General features: G+C 46.4%; 1 protein-coding gene across 1 annotated transcript in view; it reads left to right on the forward strand.

Annotated features, from left to right (window-relative positions):
- The first annotated feature begins 8,114 nt into the window (after nt 1–8,114).
- Nucleotides 8,115–27,698, forward strand: part of txndc12 (thioredoxin domain containing 12 (endoplasmic reticulum)) — a 52,778-nt gene continuing 33,194 nt past the window's right edge. Inside the window, exons 1-3 of the mRNA XM_072510892.1 lie at nt 8,115–8,364; nt 8,831–8,891; nt 27,372–27,424. Of these exons, the coding sequence (XP_072366993.1) occupies nt 8,130–8,364; nt 8,831–8,891; nt 27,372–27,424 (349 nt within the window). The 5' untranslated portion in view covers nt 8,115–8,129. The remainder of the gene's footprint in view (nt 8,365–8,830; nt 8,892–27,371; nt 27,425–27,698) is intronic.

Below are 27,698 nucleotides of genomic sequence, written 5' to 3' on the forward strand. Positions count from 1 at the left end.
CTGCGTGGGTTTCCTCCGGGTGCTCCAGTTTCCTCCCACAGTCCAAAGATTTTTTTTTTTAAATTAAAAATTTAGAGTACCCAATTATTTTTTATTTACTTATTTATTTTTTCAATTAAGGGGCAATTTAGCATGGCTAATCCACCTACCCTGCACATCTTTGGGCTGTGGGGGTGAAACCCACGCAGACATGGGGAGAATGTGCAAACTCCACACGAACAGTGACCCAGGGCCGGGATTCGAACCCAGGTCCTCCGCTCCGCAGTCCCAGTGCTATCCACATGCGCCCCTTCCACAGTCCAAAGATGTGCAGGTTAGGTGGATTGGCCATGCCGAATTGCCCTTACTGTCCAAAAAGGTTAGGTGGGGTTACGGGGATAAGGTGGAGGTGTGGGCTTAGGTAGGGTGCCCTTTCCAAGGGCTGTTGCAGACTCGATGGTCCGAATGGTTGCCTTCTGCACTGTAAATTCTATGATTTTATGGAAATAGTCTATGCCTCTATTCTTCCTGCCAAAATACCTACCTCACAACTTCCTATACCAGCCGCCATCCTGAAAAAAACCCTTATATCTCTACTCTCTGCCTTCTGCCTATCCATGACAGTATTCTTGCCCCTAACCCCATGGACTGTTATCTTATTTAGCAGCCTCCTGTATGGCACCTTGTCAAAGACCTTCTGGAAATCAAATGGATCTCGTCCACTGGCTATCCTTTGTCTAACTTCTCAGTGACTTCCTCAAAGAATTCTAACAGATTTGTCAGGCATGACCTCCCCTTTGTTAAGCCATGCTGACTCAGCCCTATTTTACAATACACTTCTAAGTACTCCACAATCTCACCCTTAATAATGGACTCTAAAATCTTACCAATGACTAAAGTCAGGCTAACCGGCCTATAGTTTACCATCTTCTGCCTCCCTCCCTTCTTAAACAGAGGAGTTACAATAGGCATTTTCCAGTCCTCTGTGATCCTCCCTGACTCCAGTGATTCCTGAAAGATAGCCTCCAATGCCACCACAATCTCCTGAACTATCTCCTTCAGAACTCTGGGGTGTAGTCCATCCGGGAAATCTGCTCCTAATAATCGCTTATTGTCACAAGTAGGCTTCAATGAAGTTACTATGAAAAGCCCCTAGTCACCACATTCCGGCGCCTGTTCGGGGAGGCCGGTACGGGAATTGAACCCGTATTGGTGGTCTTGTTCTGCATTACAAGCCAGCTATTTAGCCCACTGTGCTAAACCAGCCCCTTACCTTAAATCCATGCTCCCTGGTAATTGACCCCTCTACAAAGGGGTAGGCTTCTTCCTATCTACCCTATGCCCCTCATAATTTTGTACAACTCGATGAGGTGCCCCTCAACCTTCTCTCCACTAAGGAGAATAACCCCAGCCTAGCCAGCCTCTTTTCGTAGCTGAAATGCCTTAGCCCAGGCAACATCCTGGTGAATCTCCTTTGCTCCATTTCTCATGCAATCACATCCTTCCTATCATGTGTCGACCAGAGCTGCACACAGTACTCCAGCTGTGGCCGAACTGCTGTTTATACAGCTCCATCATAACCTCCCTGATCTTATATTCTGTGCCTTGGCGAGGAAAGATAAGCATCCCAAATGCCTTCTAACCACCTTATCTACCTGTCCTGAGGGATCTTTGGACAGACACATCAAGGTCCACCTGGTCCTCTGTACTTCCTAGCATCCGATTTCCATTGTGTATTCCCTTGTCTTGTTAGTCCTCCCAAATGCATTGTGTAGGCATTATGTCTTAGTTTTGGTTTGAAGAGGATGTTGTGATTGTCAACCATCTGGTTCAATCTGACACAATGACAGGGTGGGTGATACAATTGTGACAGGCGCTAACAGGTGCTGTGACAGGATTTGTGACAGGCACTAAAGCTGTGTGCTGATATGCATCAATGTATATAGTTATCTATCAATGTATATAGTTATCGATACACCCTCCGACCAGCAGGTGGTGATAGAGATTCACCATGTGACTCGAGAGATCCGGCATTTGGTACTAAGTCATACTAGTGGACAGTCACACTTGAAGTAGGTCCAGGAGAATTCACTGAATTCAATTATTAGTTACCGTTTGTATTATAGTTTGTTAGTTATCTTTCCATGTGTTCATCTTGTTAATAAACTATCTCACTAGTCAAAGAACTATATGTTCTGTGTAGATCTTTACCACAGCCATAACACAGAACATAACATGGTACCAAGAATTTAGAACAACTGAAGATAACAACGGAGAAGACGGGACGAATCAGGCCGAAGAAAGAAAAAATAATTCTTCCACCTGGTAAACTACGGGCAACTGGAACGCAACGCAGGGAAAGACTGTGAAGTTAGAGATGGAAGGTCTGAAGGCACCCCACCAGCTTCAAGTCACCGGTAATGTAAATGAGAATTGGCACGTTTTTAAGCAGCAATTCAGACTCTATGTTGCAGCCCTTGGCCTTCAGGCACAGCCTGACGAGAAGCTTATTGCGTTGCTGTTTATGGTAGTAGGTCCTCAAGCAATATACATTTATAATACCTTTGCGTCAACAGCGAAGCAGAAAGCAAGAGCTTTGATGATGCAATAAAGTACTTTGATTGCTATTACTCCCCAAAGAAAAATGAAACATTTGAGCGTTATATCTTTCACATGCGTACTCAGACGGTGGGCGAATCTTTCGATAATTTTCTAACCGACTTGTGGTTGAAGGCGCAGTCGTGCAATTTTAGTACTTTAAAGTCGTCGATGATACGTGATCAGTTAGTGTTCGGGGAATCAAATGACAAGGTACATAAGAGGCTATTAAGGGAAGATGAGCTTCAACCGGAAAACGCTGTCAATATTTGTCATGCCTGCGAGCTAGCCGCACAGCAGATTAGCGTGCTCAGTCTGAAACATTTTATTGCCAATATGGCAGAAGACACCAGCGCCATAAACACTGGAACGCAGTCAAAGAAGAAACGTGGTCTCAGTGCGGGAGGCCATTTTGAGAAGCCGACCAGATCCGCCATTTTGTGCCTGCAATGCGGCAATCGACATTTGCCACGGCAATGTTCCACATTTGGAAAGGTGTGTTACAAGTACGGAAGAACAAATCACTTTGCTAGGCGATGTTTCTCACATCCAACAGTGGACCAACTAGACCAGTTAACTTATGCATCGACGATCTGGCTGCTGTGGATATGATTTTGACTGAGGACATGAGTAGTCTGAACAGGTAAAACGGCAAATTTTTCCTCACCATTGCAGCCGTAGTGATGCGGATGCAAATACCATAGACGATAGATAGACAATTCCGTTCATGGTTAATGGCACGCTAATCAAATGCAAGTTCGAAACGGGAGCGAGGGCCAACCTTATCACTTTGTCAGCATTAAAAGGGCTAAAAACTAAACCGAAAAAGGTTTGTCAATCAGTACTACTGAAGGACTATAATGGTCATCATGTCACACCGTTAGGAGCATGAGAGCTTGCAGTAACTGTCAAAGGCAGAACATGTATGATTACATTTTCCATAGTGGAGACAGAGCATTGATCATAGGAGTGGAAGCATGTGAAGCGCTTGGGCTCGTTAAGTGGGTTTACAGTGCAGGAAGCATGGCATCTCGCCAATATACATCCATAGAAACCATCATAAAGGACTTTCTGGAGATATTTCAAGGCTTTGGCACTCCGCCTTTTACGTACCGCATCCAATTGAAGGAGAATGCGAAGCCAGTCGTACATGCGCCGATATGTGTACCTGCTCCATTGAAGGACAAACTGAAGGCCGAGTTAGATAGAATGATGGCTCTAGGAGTCATCAAGCACATAGAGGCACCTACAGAGTGTGGTAACTCTCTGGTGTGTGTCAAAAAGCGGAATAATGACCTACGAACATGCATGGACTCCAAAGACCTGAACGATAACATCAAGAGAGAGCACTACCTGATTCCGAAGAGGGAGGAAATAACGTGCGAGATGGATGGAGCGACATGTTTCAGCAGTTGGACGTGTCACAAGGCTTCTGGCAGCTCCAGCTGGACAAAGCGAGTACAAAGCTGTGCACATTTAACACACCCTTTGGGTGCTACTGCTTCCTGAGGATGCCATTTGGCATAATTTCTGTGTCATAAATTTTCCATCGTGCCATGGAGCACATAGTTGAAGGGTTTACTAGGCGTCTGAGTCTGTGTGGATGACTTAATAATCTGGGGCTCCACACGCGGCGAGCATGACCGAAGGCTTCTCAGGGTCTTACAAATGGTAAAAACGAATGGCCTAAAGCTTAATAAAGCAGTGCCAAATTGGGGTTGACAGCATCACCTTCTTGGGGGATAGGTTCTCTGCACATAGTGTGCAGCCAGATATGAGACGATAAAAGCTATTCTGACGATGCCATGTCCCACAGATAAAAAAGGCATCCTACAGATGTTAAGGATGATCAATTTTGTTGGCAAATATGTTCCCAACCTGACATCTAAAACCTCTCACCTCCAAGATATGATCAAAATGGACGCAGTGTTCCAATGGTCTCTCAGACATGAGCATAAGTGGCAAGCATTACAAATGTCTTTGACTACAGCGCCAGTTCTAGCGTTTTTTGATCCTGCAAAAAAGACCAAAATTTCAACCGATACATCAAAGGATGGCCTCGGAGCGGTGTGCAGCAGAATGCAGACAACAGCTGGCTGTCTGTGGCGTACGCATCCAGAGCAAGTCAGAGACGGAGCGCACGTATACGCAAATTGAAAAAGAATACCTCAGGTTAGTCAATGGTTTGGCCATGTTCCATTATGTGTATGGTCTTCCGACGTTTCTTGTGGACGCTGACCACAGGCCACCCGTCTCTATTGTACAGAAATATTTGTGCAAAATGTCCCCGAGCATCCAGCACATGATAATGAAGATCCAACGCTACAATTTAGACCTAATCTACACACCAGGCAAGTATCTCATTGTTGCTGACATGCTTTCTCGAGCCACGGGCATTAACAAGGTACACCTGGTTGACAAGGACGTGCAAGCTCATGTTAATCTCATTACAGCGTCTCTTCCAGTCTCTGATGAGAATTTGCATCTAATAAAGGAAGCAACAGCCAAAGACAAGTCCTACAAAAAGTAATAAAGTATCTCCACGAGTGATGGTCTAAGAGTTCCTGCTCGGGTTACTACAATGTGAGGCGAATGGATTTCTACTGCGACAGCGCAGGATTGTGATTCCGTATTCCTTGAGGCCACTCATGTTCAAGAAGCTCCATGAAGGGCATTGAGAAGTGCAAGCGCAGGGCCAGGGATACAGTTTATTCGCCAGGCATCACCCAAGACATTGCAGTCATGGTTGACAATTGTGACACTTGTCAGAAGTTCCAGTGCAAACAGAGCAAAGAGCCAATGCACATGGGTGAAATCAACACAACTCCTTGGCAGAAGGAGGGCCTGGATCTTTTTCACTTTGATGAAAAGGCTACCTTTTGGTCATCGGCTACTTCTCTAATTACCCATAGGTAGCACAGTTAGTGAACTCGGTGTGTTATCCAATATGCCAGATATATTTTTGCCCAGCATGGCACACCAAACACTGTTATGACTGACAATGGTCCTGCTTCAAAAACTATGAGTGAACTGAGTTTGCACGTCATTATGACTTTAAGCTCATTACTTCAAGTCCTTGATATCTTCAGTCAAACGGGAAGGCAGAAAAGGGTGTGTACATTGTTAAAAAAACCCTGACAGCCAGGAAGACGTGTATCTGGCACTCATCAATGGGCTGTCACCAGCACAGTTGCTAATAAGTAGGCAGGTACAAATGACCCTGCCTTCCATTGCAACTCACCCTGTAGATCGAGGACTGGAGCAGAAACTGTTTCTTCAGAAAAAGAGGTAGAAAAGGTTCCATGATAGATCCGCGAGGAAGCTCCAGCCACTGCATCCAGGTGATATGGTTAGACTGGAGGATGCCAATGGAAACAGATGGTCAAGGCATGCAAAGGTACTGCAACAGGCAGGTCCACGTTCATTCTCATCATCACTATGAAGGACGTTCATTCTCATCATCACTGAGGGTGGCTCAGTCTTGCAGAGAAACCAAAGAGCGCTGTTGAAAGTTCAATGTCCCTTTGTTTTGAGTCCAACAGAAGAGTTGGTATGTAATCCCAAAACACTTGAAGAGGAAACAGACCACCCATCAGAGCCAGCGATCAGAGAAACATGCGCAGCAATAAATACAGAACAAGCAGGAACACCAATAATAAATGAAGGTGGAACACGATCGCCTATTCAACCATTGCTCAGGAGATGAACCAGATTACGTTGTAAACATGAGAGACTGAACTTGTAATGAACTGTGTACAGTTACATGTTTAAAGTTATCATGCACATCATGTTTTGTAAAGCACAGTTACATTTGTAAATGTTAATACTTCCAAAGGAAGGAGATGTGGCGATATGCATGTGCACATCAATGTATATAGTTATCTATCAATGTATATAGTTATCGATACGACCTCCGACCAGCAGGTGGCGATAGAGATCCACCATGTGACTTGAGAGATCCGGCAGTTGATCGTAAGTCATACTAGAGCAGTGTTTTTCAAACTTTTTTTCCGGAGACCCATTTTTACCAACTGGCCAACATTTGGGACCCAACCTGGCCGATCTTCGCGACCCACGCCGGCCGACCTTTGCGACCCACGCCGGCTGACCTTTGCGACCCACACCAGCTGACCTTCACGGCCAACGCCGGCTGACCTGCGCGACCCACCATTTTCTCTTACCTTGTTTGCTGCTGACAAAAATGGAGGAAATAGTTTTGGGTCCCTTTGGCCCTCGTACACGCTCCTCCAATGGAACCTGTTGGATGAAGGTGAAGCCTTCTGGTGTTGGAAAGGATGGAGTCTGCATCTGTCCAAAGTTCAGCATTTTTTCCCTGTATATAAAAACCCCCCGAACTTGTAAAAAAAAATGAATAAAATAAATGAAAAAAATAAAAATAAAATGAATTTTAAAAATGAATAAAATAAAATGAATAACCCCCCCCCCCCGAACTTCTAAAAAAAAAAGCTGTGACTGTTTTTAAAAAACGTGGCCGCACTGCGCATGCATGCCCGATCAGCATAGTTTTGCGCATGCGCACCGATGATCTGGCATGCATGCGCAGAATGGCCGCATTTGTTTTACATGTTTGCAGCCATTTTGAAGGCCGCTTGCAGCTGGCGTTATTAACAACCGGCTGCTGCGGCTGTTGTGCGCGGATTTGTGCGATTGGGGGAGCGCCGCAACGGACGGCTCCGCAACCCTCCCGACACCCGTCCGCGACCCATCCGCGGGTCGCGCCCCCGAGTTTGACAATGCCTGTACTAAAGGACAGTCGCACTAGAAGTAGGTCCAGGAGAATTCACTGAATTCAATTATTAGTTACCGTTTGTATTATAGTTTGTTATCATTCCGCGTGTTCATCTTGTTAAAACATATCTTACTAGTCAAAGAACTAAATGTTCTGTGCAGATCTTTACTACGGCCACAACACAGAACATAATAATGCTGGATTGGATGGTAGACAAGCAGTGTGAGAGTCTGGGGGAGGGGGGGGCGGGTCAAGATAGAACTTGGTCTCATCACCTTACATGTAGAAGTTGGTGCCTTATCTGTGGATGATTTGATTGTAGATGATGACTAAGAGAAGGCCAGGATCTTTGGAAGTCTCTGGGCTAAATAGCTGGCTTGTAATGCAGAACAAGACAGCAGCGCAGGTTCAATTCCCGTACCGGCCTCCCCGAACAGGCACCAGAATGTGGCGACTAGGGGTTTTTCACAGTAACTTCATTGAAGCCGACTTGTGACAATAAGCAATTACTTTTATTAAAATAAACTATTGCAGTTGCAACTCATTTTGAAGTTTTAGCCTGATTTTTCAGCTGTTAGCTTTTTTGAGAACTTTTCCAAGTTTTCTTGGTTGGGAGGTAGATAACATGAGGTCCTCAGGACACAACATCGCAACACATAGAGAAAATAATGTTAAGTCCCGACTAATTTCCTTTACTGAAATATCATCAGTTATGACTGAATCAGGTAGTAACCCACATTAATGGTGTTACGTCATTTTGTTTTCGCGAAGCTGCTACACATCGCCTCCTGAATGAGGGTGAATGATTGGGAAATCTGTTGCGTCCACATCTGGGATCAGGAAGATGTTTACAATTCCAGTTCAGAAAGAGTTACACAGCGTTCTAATGCGTCACTTCCGCTCCATCCTTGACTTCATTGAGTTACCGGCGAAAGGGTCGGAGTTGATCATGAAGCTGGAAATATTCCTGCCCCTCGCCGCCTTTTGCATTCTTGTGCCCTGCTCTCAAACATCTGGGAGTGAAAGTCTTGGACGAGGTGGGTTAGTTTTTATTTTTTTTAAATGGAGGCTTTGTTCTTTTTTTAATCAAGAACTGTGCAAACCCAAAAATGATGTGCTCTGCAGTTGATCGGTTTCCTCTATCACGCTCCTTATATTCGGTAAATCATTCAGATGTCTAACGCTTCTGAAAGTACAGTTGTTTTTTGGTTCCGGACCCAAAATGATCGGAAATGGAAGGGAGAAGAGTTTAATCCATAACAGGTCCAGTGTCCATGAAAGGCAAATAGTTTATTTAATCTCCATTTTGTTTTCTAATCGCCCATACCCTCAAAAACTACCCATAATAAACACAATCTTTACACGGACCAGCTGTGTGTATACTAATAAATAGCAATAAAGTTAAAATGATCCAGTTACATTGAGCTGGGTTTGGGTGCCAAAGTTTGGCTCTAACAACTTGTCAGAGATGGACATTCACAGCAATGACAACGTTTTTTCCAGGATTTGGAGATCACATTCACTGGAGAACACTGGATGATGGAAAAAAAGAAGCTGAATCCAGGTATGCAAAACTAAATGGAAGCAGCCTGTATCTTGTCATTTAAACTTTGTGGTTTAAATTTTGTATAATTACTTGGTAATTGATTTTTTTCCTTCTTAGAACATTCTAGTTAGAACAAAATTTGACCGTATGTCTTAACATGATTTATAAAAGTGCAATTCCTAAATTACACTTGATTATATTTCATTTCTGTCAACATTTACTCTATGATCCATTGCCAAATCTGTGGAACATGTGGATCTTTGATTTTAATAATGTAGTCTAGTTCCAGGAACTAATTATTTTACAATACTTGGCAAGTACAACAATTGTGCCCAGCACCTCCCTTCCTGAATGTATTTTTTCTGAAATATGCATATTTGAAATATAAAGATTTAGAGTGCTTCTTTGTTAGCTACCTTTCCACAAGATGTCAGTATTTACCTTTCCAAATTCTTCACTCCATTCAGCAATAGTTGCAATGGTCAGGTAAAACAGTGAGACTGTTGATATTCACTATTGTTTATGCACAAATCAGACAGAAACTTCAGGCAAATGCAGATATGGAGCTTAATGTGATAATCTTGATGTGTAGCCATTGGAGATGCACTGCTGCCCATTCAAATGAATTGAGCGTCATGAAGTTCCTGTAGTTGAGTTGCAGGTATGGACCCTGAAAATTATGTCTTGTGCATTTCTATCGGTGTATTATCATTAACAGGTTGAGCTTTGATTGCCAAACAACCACTTTGACATTGAAAATTAACCTTTTATAAATGTGGAGTCTGACTCCTTTAGCTTTTAGTTGTTAGAGGTTTAGTTTTTTTTTCGAACTTTTTGTTTGTATGTATGTGTCTGTCGCAATCCATTGGTTCTTTCATATCATTAATCATTTTGCTTTCTGTACCTGGATTGACATTGATTTCAGTGTCCTAATTCACAATTCATGGTTCAGACGCTGCGCTGTTCACTAACCGGATCGTAAAATCCCTACATTGCAGAAAGAGGTCATTCCACCCATCGGGTCTGCACCGACCCTTTGAATGAGCACTCTACCCATACCACTCCCCCCATTACCTACACACCCCTGGATACTAAGGGACAATTTTTAACATGGCCAAACCACCTAACACACACATCTTTGGACTGTGGGAGAAAACCCATGCAGACACTGGGAGAATGTACAAACTCCACACAAACAGTGTGGAGTTTGTACCAGGCTGGAATTGAATCTGGGTCCCTGGCACCGTGAGCAGGCAGTGCTTGCTACCGTGCTGCCCTTTTATATTTGACTTTTAAAAGCCAGAAGCAGAAGCAAAAATAGAAAAAGAAGAAAGATTGCCATGGTAATAAAATAATCGGATAAAGACATTATAGAGAAAAGATTTTGGTTTGGATAATCACAATATAAATCAGTTGTATTTGAGCCAATGGACAATATTGGCTCAGATACAACTGTATGAAAAACTAGAACCAGAGGACAGCATCACAGACTAAAGGGACGATCTTTAAAACAGAGATGAGGAGGAATTTCTTCAACCGAGGGTGGTGAATCTGTGGAATTCTTTGCCGCGGAAGGCTGTGGAGGCCAAATCACTAAGTGGCTTTAAGACAGAGATAGATATGTTCTTGATTGATAAGGGGATCAGGGATTATGGGGCGAAGGAAGGAGAATGGGGATGAGAAAATATCAGCCATGGCTGAATGGCGGAGCAGACTCGATGGTTCGAGTGGCCTAATTCTGCTCCTATGTCTTACGGTCTTATAAGGTACGGAAAACGATATTTGTACTAACTATAACAGTAATTGTAGGGTCAGGCAGAGTAAAATCTTTACATTAGAAGTGCCTGTAACAAATGTAATGCAGTCATCATGGAGAACTTTAATCTTCATATAATTGGGCAAACCAAATTTGCAGTAGAAGTGTACAGGATAAATCCATTCAAAATACACCTATGTTAAGAAATCAACTAGGGAACAAGCTATTTTAGATCCGTAATGCAACAAGACAAAATTACTTGATCTTGTTGTAAAAGAACTTCTGGGAAGATCGATCATAATATGATAAATTTAAGTCTGAAACTAGGGTCTTGGGGTAGAAGATTCCATTTACGTGAGTGGCAGGTGGTTTTGGCGGTGCCCACTCTGAACGGAATGGCGCCCAATTCTTCACTTGGAAACTCGTTAATTATGCACAGGCGAGTATCCGGTCGAATCATCTGGTGGATCGGAAACCGATTTATGTCAGCCACCCACCATTAGCTGGATGGATTGACCATTTGTGCATCATATTTAAACACCTGTCCAACAGATATGTCTCACTCTGTCTAGCGCACCATTCTTCAGGAGACTATCACAGATATCTGCCAACCAAAACAGCCTCAAGAGAAAGGCACCACCCCACTTCACCTATCAGACCCTTGAGACCTTGATCAGAGGAGTGCAGGCAAACAGGCATGTCCTGCATCCCAGGATGGTTCCAGGAAGCTTGAAATGCCATCCAGTGCAGGAGGAGGATGAATGATCTTATCTGTTCCGCGAGACTCAGTGATCCTTCAGCCATCCAATATCAAACTCTCATCATAGTATCACATATATTCAAATGGCTACGTTCTTCAGGGATTTCACACATCCATTAGGAGGGGACACATGCCAACACTCATTCTCTCATGGGCACTTTCACATCACCACCATTCCATCTGTCATGTTGCTCATACTCCATCCTCTGGCCCTTCTGGGGAGGGCTCACATACAGGGGAAATGCATCTAACCCAAACTCTGCCCCATCCTACTGATTGCAGGCCTGGCTTTCATCTTCAAAAGTTGGTGTACAACCGGTGGGAAAGAGCGCAGGCTGGGGAGGGCCAGCCGGCATCACTGCCCACACTGAGTTTGGGGAGGATGCAGGCAAGCTGGCAAATACAGACAGGGATCACTCCTGTGGATAAGGGTTGGGGTGCTGGTCAGCTTCTACCACTAATCTAGGGTCTTGATCACAGCACCATAATTTCATCAAAGTGACAATCACAATGAGTAACATGTAGTCTTATACAGCTCGTACACATCAACTCACCAATTGAAACTCTATTCTTTGTTGTCTAGGCACCAGCATATTGAGGCTCACAAGGCAGCCGAGCATTAATTCAAGCCCTCAGACCACACCTGAAGAGGAAGCTCTGGAAGAACCATCACAACACTCACCCACACCTTCCACTAGTGCAGCAACACATACCTTAGTGGAGCACAGTTCTAAAGTCCGCTTGGGGTCACTTTCTGGGGAACACCTCACTGATATGTCTCCCAGCAATCAGAGATAGGGACAGCCCAAATTTCCAGCATTTGGAGGGCTGCTGGAGATCAGCCACCCTGCTCAGTTTGAGTCAGATAATGAGCCTCTGGAAGCTGGCGCTAACTCAATACTGGTGCAAAGACAAGCAGCAAAACGGAGCAGCATGGAGGCATAGTAGTTAGCACTGCTGCCTCATAGCACCAGGAACCCGGGTTCCATTCCAGCCTTGGGTGACTGTCTGTGTGGAGTTTGTACGTTCTCCCCGTGTCTGTGTGGGTTTCCTACAGGCGCTCCGGTTTCCTCCCACAGTCCAAAGATGTGCTAGTTAGGTTCCGGGTATAGGGTGGAGTAGATGGTGCAGACTCGATGGGCTGAATGGCCTCCTTCTGCGCTGTAGGGATTCTATGATCAGACAAAGATTCAGCAGTCACTCAGCAGACTGGCGTGAATGATGGAGGAGTTCTATCTGGTGTCATGATCCCAACATGCTGGTGCTATGGGAAAGTTGGCGACCAACATGGGGACCTTGGTCAACCAGGTCTTGCCCAATGTTTGCGCTCAGTTCTCCACTCCATGGCTACACACCCTGGAAGGCACGATCAAGATGTAGGCAACATGGGGATGAGGCACCTTGACCTCTCTCCAGATGTACCATCTCCTTCAGGAGCTAGGGTGAGGCGCTGGGGCAGCCACAGGGAGGACAAACATCGGCCAGATACCTTGGGGGCCTCCTCTCGGGACATTCCAAGTATGTACAGCCATTCACGGTCCCCTCTTTCTATAACCACATCCACTCCAGCTGCTCAGGCCACCAAGGGTGCTTATGCCCCTGAGCAGGAGACCCTTATTAGGTCAGGGTCCATCAGGCCTCAGGCCTCCAGAGGACATCTGCCAAGGTCATCACAGACATCAGGACATGACAGTCAGCAGGGGGTCTCTACCACTGCTGTGAGTAGGGCCTGCATCCAGGCGTAATGGTAAGGGTAGGAAAGTAAAGACATTATGTCACTTTTGCATCACAGGTGTTCTATCACTGAAAAGAAATTGCATTTATGTAAATACATTTGATGGTTGTGTGAAATATTTGGTCAACTGAAGGCATTGTGAATTTGTACACTGGAATCCTCCCATTTCAAGATAAAGATAGATAGTTTTTTGAAGAATAATGGGATAAAGGGTTATGGTTGTTCAGGCGGGAAAGTGGAGCTGAGTCCACAAAAGATCAGCCATGATCTCATTGAATGGCGGAGCAGGCTCGAGGGGCCAGATGGCCTACTCCTGTTCTTAATTCTTATATTCTTATGTTCTCCCACTCAGTGACAGTGTCCCACTGTGAGATTAACATTCTTGTGATGTCAGCCTCAGTTGAACTAGTCTCTGCATCCTGTCAGGAAGATGTGTTTAAATCTTCATTTGAAGTGTGTGATGTAAGCGCTTCTAATCCTTCTTCCTCAAGGAACACCACTGAGTGAGGGCAGCTCATCAGTATTGATATTCTAGCGGCATATAATAATCTTTATTAGTGTCACAAGTAGGCTAACAATACTGCAATGAAGTTACTGTGAAAATCTCCTAGTTGCCACACTGCATGTTCAGGTACACTGAGGGAGAATTCAGAATGTCCAATTCACCTAACAAGCACATCTTTCGGGAGTTGTGGACACATTTGTGTCTCCTCAGTGGTGGTGACAGAACACAAGGTGTGCACAGGAAGAGGTGATCTCTAGTCATGTCCTCATCTCAGTCACAGCAGTGTTGGCATCATTTGATGGTAGCGAAAGCTTCACGTCTTCTCTCACATCGCTCTTGTTCCTCAACTTACCCTCAGTTCCCAGAGTGAGCGAATTCACAGGGTATTGTGGACCAAAACCGAGATCATGGCCATGGCAATTCTTAAAGACATAATGTGCAAGTGTGCATGCAGGTTGCGTTCTCGCAAGAGTGGCTGAATATCCCCAGAGATGAAAGGGATTGGTGTTGAGGACTAGGAGAGATGTGGCCCTATGCCCTGGCTTAACTTTAATCTTCCTGGAACCTGTCATCAATTATAGTATTGTGGGCACATCGCCCACGATTCCTTCCTCCATGGCCATAATCGTGCTCTTACTGTCCTTCAGCAGCTTCCTGAGCTTCCTGGATCTCTGGATCTTCATCCTCCAATGAGCTCTCATCCTCCTTCAGTTCATCCTCTGGCAAGGGATAATCTCTTTGCATTGCCAGATTATGAAGAGTGTGGTACATTGCGGTGATGCGGGAAATCCTATCAGGAGTGTATTGCAGTGAGCAATCCAAACATCTGAATCGTATCTTCAGAAGGCCTCTGTTCTCTATAAGGGAACATGTGGAGCTGTGAGCAGCATGGTATGTCGTCTTGGAATGACTGAGGGCAATGCACTGGTGTGATCAGCCAGTGTTTCAGTGAGTATCCCTCATCCTCAAGAAGCCACCCCTGCAGACGTTCAGGCCGTCAAAAATTTCCACCTGGGAGTACTTCAGGATGCAAACGTCATGGCAACTCTCAGGGTACCATGCATGCACGTGCAATATGTGCTGATGGTCACACACCAGTTGTAAATTGATGGAATGGTAGCCCTAGCAATTTACAAACATTAGGGCCTCCTGTCATGCAGGTTGTGTAGCCATATTGGCGCAGACTATTGCGTTCTGACTCTTGAGAAGCCTGAAATGGCGACAACGCTGGTGAATCTCACAGCCATTGGCAGGGGAAAGCATCCAACTTCACGTGGCACCAGATCTTCAAGAAGAATGTGGCATATGTGATGTATTAGATCTTGGGACAAGGGCAGACATGCCAGCATTACCTCTCACTCACTTGTAAATAGGAGACTCTTCTACCATAAACCCTAGGTCTGTGAGTCGCTTCCGTTGTCTGCGTCTCTCCTCCTGACCCTCCTGCTGGAGCTACACTTGAAGTCATCGCTCCCTCCTTCGCCTCCTCCATTTGCCTTCGGAATCTGACAAAGACAGCATTGAGCTGTGGATCAGTTTGTCCTTTTGCTTTATCTCTGAAATGAAACATTGAAGACAAGAATGAATAACAGGTCAAGAAAGTGAAACTAATATTATACCTGGAAAATGTAAGACTCCACAGCTTTTCTGCCCTCCTTGCACACTAGCTGATGCAGCCTGAAATGCTAGCACACACATTGAGTTGACCAAAATGGCATCCCAGAAATGTGACATCTGGAGTCTTGCATGGAATAAGGTGTAACTGACATGAGTGACCCAAACTAGCTCTATGCTTTAATCTCTGTGGCATACTGAATTAAAAGTAAAGTCACCATAGTCCCAGATAACCATAGGCTGCTTTTCCCTTTGAGGGGGAAGAGCTGGCTGATGGTGGTTTAACCTGAGGATCACCACCCCCCAGGCGAGGGGCAAGGTTGAGAAGGCCAGGCCTTCATGAATAACTTCAGCCAGTAAGGGAATTGAAATCGTGCTGCTGGCTTTGCTCTGCTTCATGAACCAGCTGTCTAGCCAACTGTGCTAAACCAGCCCCCATACTAATGATCAAACAGTTGTTCTTGATGAATGAGTGGATGCCCTTTGACCCGTTATGAATGCGAATTCTGGTGAACCCGTGACTGGTTTTCATTGATGGAATGTCAAATACGATCCTTCATTGTTGCCCGCATTCACAAAGTGAATTCTTGAGATGCATCAACTGTGATGTGAAGCCATTGGCTTTCAGTAGCTTTCTTTCCAAGGAAATTTCCTTACTTTCTAACTATAAGCTGCCTCCTGTTTGCTCTGGCGGCACCAAAAGGTCAGAGGGCACCGAAGTGCACTGCTCCCACACTGTCTCAGACCCCTCCCAACTTTAGTTTTGACACAATGCCATTATGATGGTGGTTCTCCAAACCGAATCTGAGGCTTCCTCTCTCACTGTAGGCGTGCCTGATATACACCTTAAATCTCACAATGTGAAGGTAGAGCTTCCTCCTATTGTTCTCCTGACTCCCCCAATATTACTGGATCACATATCACATCGTTGTCGTGGTGGACATTCCTACCCTGCCCTCGAGCCCGTCACGTGTGACGTACCCATATCCCATGTGGATCTCTATCCACCTGATCTAGAGGCTGTGTGCACGGCCACCTACCGAAGTTAAACCCGCCCAGGAGCGCATCACATACCCCGCCATTTTATTGTGTTTCCAATCTACTTGCTGCAGGAGCCTCCAGTTACCTTCACCATTCCATCTGTAGCCCAGTATAACCGAAACCACCAAGCTCAGGGACAGCGACTGTGAGTCCGCCCTGTAAACTAAGCTGTGCATTTTCCCCTGCAGCATGTCCTCTGTACCTCCTGGATGGTCTCTTATCTCTGACTTCTGACTGAGGGCCACACATCCCCTGGACTGCCTGTAGTCTGTGACTCCTTGCCAATGATGCCAGCCATTGGGAGCAGAATACCTCTGCTCTCCCCAAACCTGACTGCAGTACTGGTCAGTGTTGGATTGTGGAGACCTGCATGAGTACAGCATTACAGTGGTGTCCTTCTTGACAACATCAACAAATAGCAGGGACCCCAGGACGAGGGGACATTGACAGTCAGGGACCTATACACCGATGGCAGAGTTTCAACACTGTACGAACTGATGGAGAAATTCCAGCTGACCAGGGGGAATGAGCTAAAGTACCTGCAGCTCAGAATACTTCCTACAAAAGGAGACAAGGACTTACCCACAACCGCCACGACAGACATTACTGGAAGAGTTACTGGACGCAAGCATATTAGAGAGAGGAAACTGCAGCGACATGTACTACCGACTGGTAGAAGGGGCCAACACCGTACTATATGCAACAAGAAGGAAATGGGAGGAGGACCTGGGGATCGAGATAGGGTGGGGACTTTGGAGCGAAGCACTGCATAAGGTCACCTCCACCTGCGCAAGGCTCAGCCTGATGCAACTAAAAGTGGGACAGAGAGCCCACTTAACAAGAACCGTATGAGTAGGTTCTTCCCAGAGGTGGAGGGTAGATGTGAGCGGTGCCAAGGAGGCCCGGCCAACCACGCCCACATGTTCTGGTCTTGCCCCAGACTTGTGGAGTACTGGACTGCCTTCTTCGAGGCAATGTCCAAAGTGGTGGGGATGAGGGTGGAGCCATGCCCGAAAGTGGTGGTCTTCGAGGTATCAGACCAGCCAGATCTATTCCTGGGGAGGAGGGCGGACGCCCTTGCCTTTGCCTCCCTGATCGCCCGCCGTAGAATCCTGTTCGGCTGGCGGTCAGCAGCACCACCCAAAGCTGCAGGCTGGCTGTCCGACCTATCGGAATCCCTCCAAATGGAGAAAATCAAATTTGCCACCCGAGGATCAGACGACGGCTTCCACAGAACGTGGGAACTATTCACCCGATTGTTCCGGGACCTGTTTGTGGCCAACAAACAAGGAGAAGAATAGCCAGGTAGCCAGGAACCAGGGAAAGTAGCCAAAACATGGGAGGGTGAGATAGAACGGGAGGGGTGACGGGGGACGGACAACTCATTCTAAGAGAAAGAAAAGGCGAAGTGCCTCGCCGGCACAAACGGATGCCTACTTACATATATATAGATATATCATATCCTGTGTACATAACGGTGAAATATACTCTGTACAAAAACCCAATAAAAAATACATTTAAAAAAAACCAAATAGCAGGAACCCTACAGCCCCAGCAGTGGTATTCATCACAAGAGCAGCGCAGTGCAATGGCAGATAGGCTATATATGTTGCACTCGCCTCAAAGTCTTGAGGGAACGGAGGTATGACTTGTCCACACCACTCCTTTTCAAATGGGTTTGAGGCTGACATATTTCCTGCTGGACTAACAAAAGATTGGAAGACGCATGGAGATTCCAATCAACAGCTGATTTCTGAGTATTCATGAGATCTTTATGAAAACAAATTGGCGTTCATGCAACTAGGCAGTGGAATAACTGACCTGCCATTAACCTACCATCGGGAGAATTGCAAGCTGTTTTACATCAGCACCATTCAACTCCTTGGCTGCATTTGGATTCTCTGCTCCCGCCCACCACAAAATCTGCCACAGGCGGAATGGGAAAATTACACCCTCAAATCTAAACAAAGAAAACTATGTGGATATGATGGGCAAGCTGGCAGTATAGATTGGGAAACTAAATTAAAATACGCAATAGTAGAGAGGCAATGGCAAATGTTAAAAAAATTAATTAAAGATTCCCAATGATTATAGATTCCCTTATAGGGAATTTAAAACGCCATAGGAAAAATGGTCCAACTGTAGGTAACATGAAAAGTTAAAGATGCTGTTAGATTAAAGGAAGAGGCTTATAATGTTATCCAAAAAGAGTAGGAAGCTTGAGTCTTGACAGGATTATAAATTCAGCAAAGAATGAGAAGGTAATTGATAGAGACAATAAGTTGCAAGAGTAAACTAGCTAGAGACATATAAACCGATTACAAAAGCTCCTATAGGTATGAAAAATGAGTGATCATTCAGAGTAAATGAAATGAAAATCGCTTATTGTCACAAGTAGGCTTCAAATGAAGTTACTGTGAAAAGCCCCTAGTCGCCACATTCCGGCGCCTGTTCGGGAGGCTGTTACGGGAATTGAACCGTGCTGCTGGCCTGCCTTGGTCTGCTTTCAAAGCCAGTGATTTACTCCTGTGCTAAACAGCCCATGCCTTGAAGACAGAGGAGAAATTACAAAGCGGATTAAGAAAATGACAGAGAAAATAAATACTTTTGTAATGCCTTCAGGGTAGAAGATTTTCTAACATCTTGGAAATGATAGGGAATCTAGGGCAGTGGTGGCAGCAGTGGCACAGTGGTGAGCACTGCTCTCACAGTGCCGAGGTCCCAGGTTCGATCCTGGCCCTGAGTCACTGTTCGTCTGAAGTTTGCACATAGATTTCATAGAATTTACAGTGCAGAAGGAGGCCATTCGGCCCATCGAGTCTGCACTGGCTCTTGGAAAGAGCACCCTACCCAAGGTCAACACCTCCACCCTATCCCCATAACCCAGTAACCCCACCCAACACTAAGGGCAATTTTGGACACTAAGGGCAATTTAGCATGGCCAATCCACCTAACCTGCACATCTTTGGACTGTGGGAGGAAACCGGAGCACCCGGAGGAACCCACGCACACACGGGGAGGATGTGCAGACTCCGCACAGACAGTGACCCAAGCCGGAATCAAACCTGGGACCCTGGAGTTGTGAAGCAATTGTGCTATCCACAAGGCTACCGTGCTGCCCTAGATTCCCTATCATTTCCAAGATGTTAGAAAATCTTCTACCCTGAAGGCATTACAAAAGTATTTATTTTCTCTGTCATTTTCTTATTCCCCTTTGTAATTTCTCCTAACTCTGTCTTCAAGGCATGGGCTGTTTAGCACAGGGGTGAATCGCTGGCTTTGATAGCAGACCAAGGCAGGCCAGCAGCACGGTTCAATTCCCGTAACAACCTTCCCGAACAGGCGCTGGAATGTGGCGACTAGGGGCTTTTCACAGTAACTTCATTTGAAGCCTACTTGTGACAATAAGCGATTTTCATTTCATTTTCATTTCATTTACTCTCAATGATCACTCTCATTTTTCATACCTATAGGAGCTTTTGTAATCGGTTTATATGTCTCTAGCTAGTTTACTCCTGCAACTTATTGTCTCTATCAATTACCTTTCAGGCACAAATCAGGCACATTCTCCCTGTGCCTGCGTGGGTCTCACCCCTACAACCCAAAAGATGTGCAGGGTAGGTGAATTGGCCACGTTAAATTGTCCTATAATTGGAAAAAAAAAAGAATTGGGTACTCTAAATTTATTTTGTTTAAAAAGCAAATGATGGGGAATTAACAGTCCAGAGAAAATGAGAAACTTAAGGATATTTATTAATAGAAAAATAGTACTGGAGAAATAAATAGCATTAAAAGCCGACAAATTAAGGGAGAGGATAGCGGCCGGATTGCGGAGGATCCTCTGGAGCAGCGGCAAGGAAGAGAAGCTCAAAGCAAGATGGCGTCGGAAGGTGGCCGCTTGTTATGGGGCCCGGACCAACAAGAGTTCTTGCGGCGCTGTGTGGAAGAGCTGAAAAAGGAGCTGAAGAAGGAGCTGTTGGCCCCGATATTACAGGCGATTGAAGGGCTAAAGGAGGAGCAGAGGACCCAAGAGCTGGAGCTTCGGGTCGTGAAGGCAAAGGGTGCTGAAAACGAAGACGAAATACAGGGCCTGGTGGTGAAGGCAGAGACGCACGAGGCACAGCACAAAAGGTGTGTGGAAAGGTTGGAAGTACTGGAGAATAACTCGAGGAGGAAGAATCTAAGGGTTCTGGGTCTTCCCGAAGGCGCAGAACGGGCGGACGTCGGGACATATGTGAGCACGATGCTTTACTCGCTAATGGGATCGGAGGCCCCGACGGGCCCTTTGGAGGTGGAGGGAGCTTATCGGGTTCTGGCACGAAGACCGAAGGCTGGAGAAATACCCCGAGCTATAGTGGTGAGGTTTCTCCGCTATAATGACAGAGAGACGGTCCTCAGATGGGCGAAGAAGACTCGGAGCTGTAGGTGGGAGAACGCGGTGATCCGCGTATACCAGGATTGGAGTGCGGAGGTGGCGAGAAGGAGGGCAAGTTTTAATCGGGCTGAGGCAGTGCTTCACAAAGAGAAGGTCCAGTTTGGAATGTTGCAACCGGCGAGATTGTGGGTCACACACCAAGGGAAGCACCACTACTTTGAGACGGCAGAAGAGGCGTGGACATTCATTGTGGACGAGAAGCTGGAATAGTCTGGCGAGAGAGAGAACTTTTGGGACAAAGTGGTGGGGTGATTATGTGGGGCGAGAAAAAAGGGGGGGAGGATGGTTTTTTTTTCAATTTGTTAGTTTTGCGATCCTGTAACTTTTCTCTCTTCCCCATGTTGGGGGGGGTGGGGGGGTGGGGAGTACGAGGAACTGTGGGTGCCGGCCATTAGGGGCGGGGCCGAGTAGGAAATGCAGGCTTTGTTCCCGCGCTATGGTAATTATGGCAGGAACAGGGACACAGGAAGGAGGGGGCCTCGCACAGTGGAGGCCGAGGATAAGGGGGGAAGCCGAGGTCAGCCAGAGTTCGCTGACTTCTGGGAGCAACGTGGGGGGTGCAACTATGCTAGAGGGGGATCTAGCGGAGGGAGGGGGGGTTAACTGGGTTGCTGCTGCTAAGGAGAAGGGGGAGCTGTTATGGGATGGGGTGGTCGAGGCGGGAGGGCGCCGTCGGGGGATATACGGGTAAGTGGGAACCGGGTGAGGAGCTGGGTTAAAAAAGGGGATGGCTAGTCGACAAGTGGGGAGGAGGGGGTAAAGAGCCCCCCAACCATGTTGATCACGTGGAACGTGAGAGGGCTGAACGGGCCGATTAAAAGGGCACGGGTACTCGCACACCTAAAGAAATTAAAGGCAGATGTGGTTATGTTGCAGGAGACGCATCTGAAACTAATAGACCAGGTCAGACTACGTAAAGGATGGGTGGGGCAGGTGTTTCATTCGGGTTTAGATGCGGAGAACAGGGGGGTGGCTATTTTAGTGGGGAAACGGGTACTGTTTGAGGCAAAGACCATAGTGGCGGATAGTTGGGGTAGATATGTGATGGTGAGTGGCAGATTGCAAGGGGAGGCGGTGGTTCTGGTGAACGTATATGTCCCGAACTGGGATGATGCAAATTTTATGAGGCGTATGTTGGGACGTATCCCAGACCTGGAGGCAGGAAAGTTGGTAACGGGGGGAGACTTCAATACGGTGCTTGATCCAGGGCTGGACCGGTCGAGGTCCAGGACCGGGAGGAGGCCGGCAGCGGCCAGGGTACTCAAGGACTTCATGGAGCAGATGGGAGGGGTAGACCCCTGGAGACTTATTAGGCCTAGGAGTAAGGATTTCTCATTTTTCTCCCATGTTCACAAAGTATACTCACGGATAGACTTTTTTGTCTTGGGAAGGGACTGATTCCGAAGGTGACGGACGGAATATACGGCCATAGCCATTTCGGACCACGCCCCACATTGGGTAGACCTGGAGTTAGGAGAGGAAAAAGAACAGCACCCACTCTGGAGAATGGATATGGGCTTATTGGCGGATGAGGGGGTATGTTTAAGGGTGAGGGGGTGCATCGAAAGGTACTTGGAGCTTAATGACAATGGAGAGCTTCAGGTGGGAGTGGTCTGGGAGGCGTTGAAGGCAGTGGTTAGAGGGGAACTGATATCCATAAGGGCACATAAAGGGAAGCAAGAGGGTAAAGAAAGGGAGCGATTGCTGAAAGAAATTTTGAGGGTGGACAGGCAATATGCGGAGGCACCGGAGGAGGGACTGTACAGGGAAAGACAAAGGCTACATGTGGAATTTGACCTGCTGACCACGGGTAAGGCAGAGGCACAGTGGAGGAGGGCACAGGGTGTGCAGTATGAGTATGGAGAGAAGGCGAGTCGGCTACTGGCCCACCAATTGAGGAAGAGGGGAGCAGCGAGGGAGATAGGTGGGGTGAGAGATGAGGAGGGAGAGATGGAACGGGGAGCGGAGAGAGTGAACGGGGTGTTCAAGGCATTTTATGAGAGGTTATGTAAGGCTCAGCCCCCGGAAGGGAAGGAGGGAATGATGCATTTCCTGGATCAGCTGGAATTCCCTAAGGTGGAGGAGTAGGAGAGGGCGGGGCTGGGAGCACAGATTGAGATGGAGGAGGTGGTAAAAGGGATTGGGAGCATGCAGGCGGGGAAGGCCCCGGGACCGGACGGATTCCCGGTGGAATTTTACAGGAAGTATATGGGCCTACTGGCCCCGCTTTTGACAAGAACCTTTAATGAGGCTAGGGAAAGGGGGCAGCTGCCCCCGACTATGTCGGAGGCAACGATATTGCTCCTTTTGAAGAAGGAAAAAGACCCGCTGCAGTGTGGGTCCTACAGGCCCATTTCCCTTTTAAATGTAGATGCTAAGCTCCTGGCTAAGGTGATGGCGACGAGGATAGAGGACTGTGTCCCGGGGGTGGTCCACGAGGATCAAACTGGGTTCGTTAAGGGGAGACAGCTGAACACGAACATACGGAGGTTGCTAGGGGTAATGATGATGCCCCCACCAGAGGGGGAGGCGGAGATAGTGGTGGCGATGGACGCCGAGAAAGCATTCGACAGAGTGGAGTGGGATTATCTGTGGGAGGTGCTGAGGAGATTTGGTTTTGGAGAAGGGTATATCAGATGGGTACAGCTGCTGTATAGGGCCCCGGTGGTGAGCGTGGTCACGAACAGACAGAGGTCTGACTACTTCTGTCTTCATAGAGGGACGAGGCAGGGGTGTCCCCTGTCTCCGTTACTGTTTGCATTGGCGATTGAGCCCCTGGCCATAGCACTGAGGGGCTCCAGGAAGTGGAGGGGAGTACTCAGGGGAGGAGAAGAGCACCGGGTATCCTTGTATGCAGATGATTTATTGCTGTATGTTGCGGACCCAGTGGAGGGGATGCCTGAGATAATGCAGACACTCAGGGAGTTTGGGGAATTTCCGGGGTACAAATTGAATATGGGGAAGAGTGAGTTGTTTGTGGTGCATCCGGGGGAGCAGAGCAGGGGAAGAGATGACTTACCGCTGAGGAAGGTAACAAGAGATTTCCGGTACTTAGGGATTCAGATAGCCAGGAGTTGGGGAACCTTACAAAGGCTTAATTTAACAAGATTGGTGGAACAGATGGAGGAGGATTTCAAGAGATGGGACATGGTGCCCCTGTCACTGGTGGGTAGGGTGCAGGCGGTCAAAATGGTAGTCCTCCCGAGATTTCTTTTTGTGTTTCAGTGCCTTCCGGTGATGGTCACGAAGGCTTTTTTCAAGAGGATTGAGAAAAGTGTCATGAGTTTTGTCTGGGCCGGGAAGACCCCGAGAGTAAGGAGGGGGTTCTTGCAGCGTAGCAGGGATAGGGGGGGGGCGGCTGGCACTACCGAGCCTAAGTGAATACTACTGGGCCGCCAATATCTCAATGGTGTGTAAGTGGATGGGAGAAGGGGAGGGAGCGGCGTGGAAGAGATTGGAGATGGCATCCTGCAAAGGAACCAGCCTACAAGCAATGGTGACGGCGCCGTTGCCGTTCTCCCTGAAGAAATACACCACCAGTCCAGTGGTGGTGGCAACACTAAAAATTTGGGGGCAGTGGAGACGACATAGGGGAAGGACGGGAGCCTCGGTGCGGTCCCCGATAAGAAATAACCATAGGTTTGTCCCGGGGAGAATGGATGGGGGATTTGGAGCATGGCAGAGAGCTGGGCTTGTGCAACTGAGAGATCTGTTCGTAGACGGGACGTTTGCGAGTCTGGGAGCGCTGACTGAAAAATATGGGTTGCCCCAAGGGAATGAATTTCGATACATGCAACTGAGGGCTTTTGCGAGGCAGCAGGTGAGGGAATTCCCGCAGCTCCCGATGCAGGAGATTCAAGATAGAGTGATCTTAGGGACATGGGTGGGGGATGGTAGGGTGTCGGATATATACAGGGAAATGAGGGACGAGGGGGAGATCATGGTGGATGAGCTGAAGGGGAAATGGGAAGAAGAGCTGGGGGAAGAGATTGAGGAGGGGCTGTGGGCTGATGTCCTACGTAGGGTAAACTCGTCGTCCTCGTGCGCCAGGCTAAGCCTGATACAATTCAAGATTTTGCACAGGGCGCAAGGCTCAGTAAATTTTTCGGGGTAGAGGATAGGTGTTGGAGATGCTCGAGAAGCCCAGCAAACCACACCCACATGTTTTGGTCATATCCGGCACTACAAGAGTTCTGGGTGGGGGTGGCAAAGGTGCTTTCGAAGGTGGTGGGGGTCCGGGTCGAGCCAGGCTGGGGGTTGGCTATATTCGGGGTTGCAGAAGAGCAGGGAGTGCAGGAGGCGAAAGAGGCTGATGTCTTGGCCTTTGCGTCCCTAGTAGCCCGGCGAAGGATATTGCTTATGTGGAAGGAAGCCAAACCCCCGGGCGTGGAGACCTGGATAAATGACATGGCAGGGTTTATAAAACTAGAACGGATAAAGTTCGCACTAAGGGGTTCGGCTCAAGGGTTCACCAGGCGGTGGCAACCGTTCGTTGACTACCTCGCAGAACGATAATGGAAATGGGAAGGTAACAGCAGCAACCCAGGGGGGTGGGGGAGGGGGGGGTGGAGGGCCTGGGCGGGTCCTCAGGGATATTTGTGTATAGATATTTGTATTAGGCTATGAATATTGGATTGTTTGATTTTATTTTTGGAGAGTTATTATTTTTGATATGGCAGTTGCCATTTAGTTTATATATTATTTATTTATTTGTTAAAAACGGTCACTGTTATTTATACTGTTTTATTGTTGTAAAAAGGAAAACCTTTGTATTGTTTTGTTTGGCCAAAAAATTTGAATAAAATATATTTTTTTTAGAAAGCCGACAAATACCCTGGTCGTGATAGCTTACACCCTGGGTTTTAAAATTTGAGTCAGTGGATTCATTAGATTTGATATTCCAGAATTCCTTAGATTATAAAATGGTTCCTTTGGTTTAGAATGTAGCAAATGTATATTCATTGTTCAAGAAAGGATGGGGGGAGAAAAAAGGAAATATAGGCCAGTTAGACATCAATAGTAGGGAATTGCTAGAATCTATTTGCAGGGGCACTATAACTGGGCAGCTAATAATATAATTAGGCAGAGTCAACATGGTTTTATGAAAGGGAAATAATGTCTGACAAATCTGTTAGTGTTTTTGGTTGTTAAAGGGTAATCAGTGGGTACAGTATACTTGGATTTTCAAAAAGCATTCGATAAGGTGCTGCACTAAAGGTTAATTCAAAAATTAGAGTTTGCAAGATTGGGTTAATATTAAATGAACATTAAACAGCCATTTCTGTTGGTAGACTGAGACAACTGAGATACCACAAGGCCTTACTAGGCCCTTTTGATAACTGCAAGTAGTTTTATGGATTTTGGGTTGGGAGGGAAGGTATGAGGACCGAGTGTAATGTATCCAACTTTACTGACAATACAAAGGTAGCTGTGAGGAGGACACAAAGATGCTGAAAGGGGATTTGGGCAGGTTACATGATTGGGCAAGAACATGCCAGATAGAATATAATGTGGTGGAATGTGACTTTGGAAGGAACAATAGAAAAGCAAAATATTTTGTAAAAGGTGAGAGAATGGAAAATGTTGGTATTCAGAGGGATGCAAGTGTCCTTGTACATGAATCACAAAGTAAACATGCAGGTATAACCAGCAATTAGGAAAGCAAATGATATGTTGGCCTTTACGCTTATACTCCAATCCCTTGTAATAAAGAAAGTCCTTGGTGACATTACCAGAACGCTGCCACTTCCCCATGACCTGCATATTGACCTGTCCCAAATAGTTTGTATGTAAGTTAAGATTTTGAAAACCAGTAGACTATTTGTTTGTATAAAGACAAATGAGCCCAAACCTATTTTTGCAAAACATTGAAGTAAGTGCACAATAAGGAGCAGGATCCCTGAGGAATTTTCTCCTTCCTAGCTCTGGGCCGTCTAAACCAATAGCAGTATCCCAGAGAGGGGAATTCAGCTGGTGCATGCGGCTGGGAGAAACTAACTGAACTGGCCGGGTTTTCAATCCGTAACTTTCACTGTCTGGCTGTTAGCTGCTGAATGGTCAAAGGAACATGCCAATCCCTGTTTTTATCATTCGTAGGCACAAAATACTGCGGTTCTGTTGTAATGCATCACCCTACACATCTCTAAATATACCTTTATGATTCTAGCCTGTAAAGGCAATGTACAACTGAATTACACCAACAAAAAGATCTTGGGTTTGGTTTCTGGCCTGTGCTGCCTTGGTTGATTTTTAGCTGAGTTTGCAATTGACCTTGGTGCCCCTGAATTTAAAGAGAAGAATGAACCAGGGTTCCCACATTGATCCTTATTCAATGACCCTTGAAAGAAGCTTTGTGGCTCCATCTGTATCGGGCTTGATGTTGAATATGGACAGGATAGCTTGCCAGCTTTCACTGTCCAGATTGTCCTTCAGGATAGGAGCAGACAACGAGACGGAGAGCGGTTGAATAGTGGTAGCCATGACGTTTGTGCAAATTATGTGGCATTTGTTTACTCAGTAGTTCTGGTGTAGTTTTTAGCATGCAGCATTTTTTTCAACTTAATATTCAAATAAAAATGCAGTTACCATTAAGGGGAATGATTTCGAATGTTTACTCATATAAGACATTCAAGATCTCTTGTTTCACTTTTAGTGGCTTACCATTGATGTTGATTGTACACAAAAGCTGGTGCGGTGCATGTAAAGGTAGGTTCAATTTTTTTAGGAATCTGCTAAGATTTAAAGCGTTTTTCTGTCAAGCATGTTAAGTTATTTGGTTTAATTACTTTGGGTACTTTTTTTTTGTTTATTACTTTATCAGAGTTACAAAGCCAGAGCTCAGAATGGGGACAGGGGCAAACCCCTAATCCTGCTCCAAAAACCAATTCAAATTGAATCTAATCCATCGTCTCCACAAGAGAGACATACCAGATCCAGGCATTACACCTGACCTCACGCTCATCTTAGCCTAAAGGCCAAG

Source organism: Scyliorhinus torazame, chromosome 7, assembly GCF_047496885.1.
Source record: "Scyliorhinus torazame isolate Kashiwa2021f chromosome 7, sScyTor2.1, whole genome shotgun sequence".
Classification (NCBI taxonomy): domain Eukaryota; kingdom Metazoa; phylum Chordata; class Chondrichthyes; order Carcharhiniformes; family Scyliorhinidae; genus Scyliorhinus; species Scyliorhinus torazame.